Raw genomic sequence first — 5,720 nt, 5'->3', positions numbered from 1 at the left:
CTCTATATATAACAAATAAAGTAGCACTGTGTAGCTACTTTATTAATTATTTATAAATGCAGGCTTCAGCCTAGGAGAGAATTAATATTAGGACAGGTTTCAGCAGAGAGAATCGCCTTATCATGGCCGCCGGGCACACATGAATTGGCCAATTTATGCGCTAAGCATTCTCAATTTTTCTTATTTTCTAGATGCAATTCATATTCATATTTAATTTTTGCATGATATAGCGCTACAGAGTGCTACTTTATTTGTTTGCTATATACAACCAGTTACCATCTGTTTATACAGCTATTTATTGTATGTTGAGGTCACTTTGACCTCACTAAGGCTACGTTTGCATTAAAGAACTTGAAATGGCTTTCCGTTTGAAAGCATAGCCAATGGGGAGGAGCTGTAACAGACAAAATTGCATAGCCTATTTAAAAATGCATTTTTTTATTGAAAGCTTCAAAAAAATTTACTTGAAAGTTTTTTTTCAATTTTAACAAGTTTTCAGATGAGACTTAGAAGAATGTCAGATTGTGCCTGTATTCTGTAGATCTGCCCATCCTCCTGGTTGTACATTAGTTGCCGTCAAACTTCAGCATGGGTTGATGAATGGAACGGAAGATGACATATGTGGATAGCAGTACTATCAATTATATGTTTTGGTTAGAAATTATCTATTCTGTGATAATTTGGCATGAATAAAGATTTAAGAGCTCCAGGTCTTCAGGTCAAGTCCAAATTGGCACTGAGCTTGGGCTAGAGAAGGGACAAGGAAGTTTTACACTACGAAAATCCACCGTTTTTCTTTCTTTAGCAGTTATATCCTTTCGCTTTTAGTTTTAATACATTTAAATCAAGAACATCTTGGATTAGATTTCTTATTATCGTGTCTTTGACATCTTTATTTCTAACACTGTAAATTATGGGGTTCAGCATGGGGGTCACAGCTGAGTAGATGACGGAGACAGACTTGTCAATGTGTACAGAACGTGAATGTGGCCGTAAATATAGAATCATAATGGTCCCATAGTAGATAGTCACCACAATGATGTGAGAGGCACATGTAGACAGAGCTTTGTACCTCCCATCAGAAGAATTGATCTTCAAGATGGTGGACATAATATGGATATATGAAATCACGATCAAGAGAAAGGATAAACTAACTATGATCCCTGCCGAAATATACATTGCTAACTCATGGAGCCAAGTATCACTGCATGACATTTGTAAAAATGGGGGAACCTCACAAAAGAAGTGGTTGACATAATTGGAACGGCAGAAGGACATATGGAAGGTGTAGATCACTTCCATAATCGAGTGGATGAAGTTTGAGGTCCATGACGCAGCGGCCAGACTGATACACATCTTCCTGCTCATGATGGTGTTGTAATGCAGTGGCTTACAGATGGCAACAAATCTATCATAAGCCATTACGGCAAGTATGAAACACTCTGTAGACCCAAAAGCCAAGTGAAAGTGCATCTGGATGGCACATTCTAGTAGAGAGATGCTCTTGTCTGCGGATAAGGTGTTCTTTATTATTTTAGGCACCACGGTGGTAGAAAAGCAAATGTCAATAACGGAGAGATTCGTTAGAAAAAAGTACATGGGAGTGTGGAGCTTAGGATTAATAGTTACCACTATGATCAGTAGAAAGTTTGCTACCAATGTTATCAAATAGATGACCATAAATGAAAGGACACCAATAACCTTCAAGTAAGGAACATCGGACAAACCGAGGAGCATAAATCTGGTCGCAGAGGATTGGTTGAATGGGTCCATAACACATAAATGGGCACCTGGCATGAATAAGAAATTAAAATAGAAGCTTACTGACTTTAAACATCTTTGCTAGATCTAATGATAAAAATATCTGAATATAGTATAGTCTTGTCTTAATCATTACATCTCTAGAAATGGTCCCAAAATTATATTAAATGTTTTTGGGACTTAAACTTTTCCCATTAGCTATTTCATGAAACTTGTGGATGAATTAGACCAATAGAGTTTTTTTTGGTTCTGAAGCCTGAAGAAAGAAAAACACTAAAACTACAGTATAAAACCTTATACCGTCTGTGAAAACCGGTTGTGGTGGTATCATGTTTTGGGCCTGTTTTGCTGCATCTGGCCCAGGATGGCTGCCATCCTTGATGAGACAAAATATTCTGAATTATACCAGTAAATTCTAAAAGAAAATGTCTGGACTTCTTCCATGAGCTGAGCTTTAAGAGACCATGGGTCATGCAACCAAACAAAAACTCAATTTGTTCTACACTGACTGGGAAGATAAAAAAATAAAGTCAAATATATCAAACACAGTGATATAATTATTGGGTTATATTTGATTAAGACAATATCTCCCATTATTCTTTAAGAAGTTTTCAGAAATCCAATAAGAATTAGGTTAGTTGAGGCAAATGTGGAAACATAATGATTATGCCCTGATACTCAGTTTTTCCTAAACTCATTAACCTTATTTCTTTACATATTTATGTTTGTTGAAGCCCCTTAGGGGGCTTCAATACAGTAGTGTGGATACAGAGCCGCATACTTGAGATATAATTGAGTGAATTTAGAATGTTACAAACTCTATAATTGGCCCTTAAGGAATTAGTAATGAAAAACTTCTTCAATTTATTTTCCATCAGGAAAACAACTGAATGATGGTTGATGAGCATGCCAATGCTTGAGCAGATTCTTAAAGAGGTTCTTTCATCTTGGACATTTATGGCATATTGATATAACATACAATGCATGTTGAATAGATGAGTTCAGTCCTTACTATTGCAGTGATGACATGTTTCCTTGTACATTAGCCACATACATAATTAAAAATGTTATAAATTATAGTTACTGAAGAGAGATGTTACCGGAAAAACCAACCTCCAATTTTGCTGTAGATATTTAATTCAAGTAATCCATAATATGTTATTGTTCGCAAAATATGGTCCACAGTGTGACACTGGTAAGTTATGGTTAAAAATCAAGGAGAAAGGCTCCTCTAAAAACTACTTAAACCTTTCAAGACAAATGAAGGAGCCCGCATTCTCCACCACTTGTAGGAACACCCGGTCTTAACATGACCATTCTAGTTTAAAGATGAGTGAATCGCTTGAAGAGAATTTTAATTAGTCATGCGTTACACAAATAATTTAGATTTGGCAGAATTCTATTTTTTGGTGTACTTGATTCACAGAAATCTAGCAAAATGGCACTAGTCTGCATACATTCTGCTAAATTCAATTGGGTTAAACACTAACACTCACCTGGCTCTCATCTGTATTTTTTGGTCCATTCACCCATGTGGTCTTCACTGGCTTCATCTTCGGTGGTTCCTGGCATTAAGCATCTTAGGTGTCTCTTGTGCTGACTAAGTCAGAAGATGCAAATATGCCAGGTATTAGACGATACCAAAGATGATCCAGTGAAAATGTCCAACTTTCAGTAAAATCCTAACTCTAAAGCCACGTTCACATGTTCAGTATTTGGTCAGTATTTTACCTCAGTATTTGGAAGCCAAAATCAGGAGTGAAACAATCAGAGGAAAAGTATAACAGAAATATGTGCACCACTTCTGCATTTCCCCCCACTGCTGGTTTTGGCTTACAAACACTGATGCAAAATACTTACCAAATACTGAACATGTGAAGATGGCCTTAAGGCAATTTCAGCTTTTACATCATAGAGAGTTCTAAAAAGATAGAAAATGTTGAATTATTTGAAATTTAAAATGAAGAATATGACATTTTACACTTAAAATTATATTATATTCCATTTTAATTAGTTTTTTTTCTATCAATCACTCAATTTAAATAATATTTTGAACAAACATATAAAGAATCTTACTCACAGCAATTCAATATCGTAATAGAGCGGCCCCCATAGAGATGGCGCAGAGGCTAGTTTTATAGTATGTGGTTTATATAGCATATGGTTAGATTAGTTATTGGACTGAGTTATCCTAACACAAGATATACTCCCTTGTGTACAAAGTCATTCATTCCCTTTGGGATTAAAGTTTGCTTTCTCATCGTTGATGCATGTAAAAGATAAATTAGTACCAATATCAATAGAGAGATACAGGTGCATCTCACTAAAATAGAATATCATCAGAAAGATAATTTATTTCAGTTCTTCAATACAAAAAGTGAAACTCCTATATTATATAGAGTCATTACATACAGAGTGATCTATTTTAAGTGTTTTTCTGTTAATGTTGATTATTATGGCTTACAGCCAATGAAAACATAAAAGTCATTATCTCAGTAAATTAGAATAATTAATAAAAAACATCTGCAAAGGTTTCCGATGCGTTTAAAAAGGTCCCTTAGTCTGTTTCAGTAGACTTCACAATCATGGGGAAGACTGCTGACTTGACAGATGTCCAGAAGGCAGTCATTGACACACTCCACAAGGTCCCAGAACCTGGAGGAAGAGTGTAGAGGCCACAATCCAAGCTGCTTGAGGTCTAGTGTGAAGTTTCCACAATTAGTGATGGTTTGGGGAGCCATGTCATCTGCTGGTGTAGGTTCACTGTGTTTTATCAAGACCAAAGTCAGAGCAGCCGTCTACCAGGAAATTTTAGAGCCCTTCATGCTTCCCTCTGCCGACAAGCTTTTTGGAGATGGAAATGTCATTCTCCAGCAGGACTTGGCCCCTGTCCACACTGCCAAAAGTACCAATACCTGGTTTACACACAACTGTATCACTGTGCTTGATTGGCCAGCAAACTCGCCTGACCTTAACCCCATAGAGAATCTATTATAGAGAATCTATGGGGTATTGTCAAGAGGAAGATGAGAGACCCCAAACCCAACAATGCAGACGAGCTGAAGGCTGCTATCAAAGCAACATGGGCTTCCATAACACCTCAGCAGTGCCACAGGCTGACCGCCTCCATGCCACGTTGTGTTAATGCAGTAATTGATGCAAAAGGAGTCCAGACCAAGTATTGAGGGCATTTACTGAACAGACATTTCAGTAGGACAACATTTCAGATTTTAAAAACATTTTCCAAGCTGTTGTTATAAAGTATTCTAATTTACTGAGATAATGACTTTTGTGTTTTCATTGGCTGTAAGCCATAATCATCAGCATTAACAGAAATAAACACTTGAAATAGATCACTCTGTGTGTAATGACTCTATATAATATGAGTTTCACTTTTTGTTTTGAAGAACTGAAATAAATTAACTTTTTCTAATTTAGTGAGAAGCACCCGTAGACAGATCCGCTCAGATAATTTTAGATTCACTTTCCTTAAAAAATAAAAAAAAAAAATAAGGGAAAAAAAGTATTACTTTTTGTCTGCCAAACTGAAAAGAAACTTTTAATTAAAATTCACATAATCCTATAAACATCTTTTATCAGGAGGGGGTTTTAATAACTTTAAAAAAAAATGTACCTGGACCAAATAAAAATTTCTATATACTTCGGGAGAAGAATTTCTTAGGATACATATATATATATATATATATATATATATACATATATACAGTACAGACCAAAAGTTTGGACACACCTTCTCATTTAAAGATTTTTCTGTATTTTCATGACTAAGAAAATTGTACATTCACACTGAAGGCATCAAAACTATGAATTAACACATGTGGAATTATATACTTAACAAAAAAGTGTGAAACAACTGAAAATATGTCTTATATTCTAGGTTCTTTAAAGTAGCCACCTTTTGCTTTTGATGACTGCTTTGCACACTCTTGGCATTCTCT

At 35.7% G+C, this 5,720-nt stretch overlaps 1 protein-coding gene across 1 annotated transcript; it reads right to left on the bottom strand.

The window, feature by feature from the left end:
- Nucleotides 1-801: 801 nt before the first annotated feature.
- LOC141155421 (olfactory receptor 5G3-like) lies at nt 802-1,797 on the bottom strand. The gene has a single exon (XM_073642286.1). The coding sequence runs from the start codon at nt 1,795-1,797 to the stop codon at nt 802-804; it is 996 nt and encodes a 331-aa protein (XP_073498387.1).
- Nucleotides 1,798-5,720: the final 3,923 nt, after the last annotated feature.

Source organism: Phyllobates terribilis, unplaced genomic scaffold, assembly GCF_046119375.1.
Source record: "Phyllobates terribilis strain yellow unplaced genomic scaffold, ASM4611937v1 Scaffold_7__3_contigs__length_470593459, whole genome shotgun sequence".
NCBI classification, from domain to species: Eukaryota; Metazoa; Chordata; class Amphibia; order Anura; family Dendrobatidae; genus Phyllobates; species Phyllobates terribilis.
The sequence above is the reverse complement of the archived record's forward strand: the minus strand, read 5'-3'. Positions and strand labels throughout refer to the sequence as shown.

Bases quoted from the DNA above. Each gene is read 5' to 3' on its own strand.
- LOC141155421 (XM_073642286.1), bottom strand. From the start codon at position 1,797: ATGCCAGGTGCCCATTTATGTGTTATGGACCCATTCAACCAATCCTCT.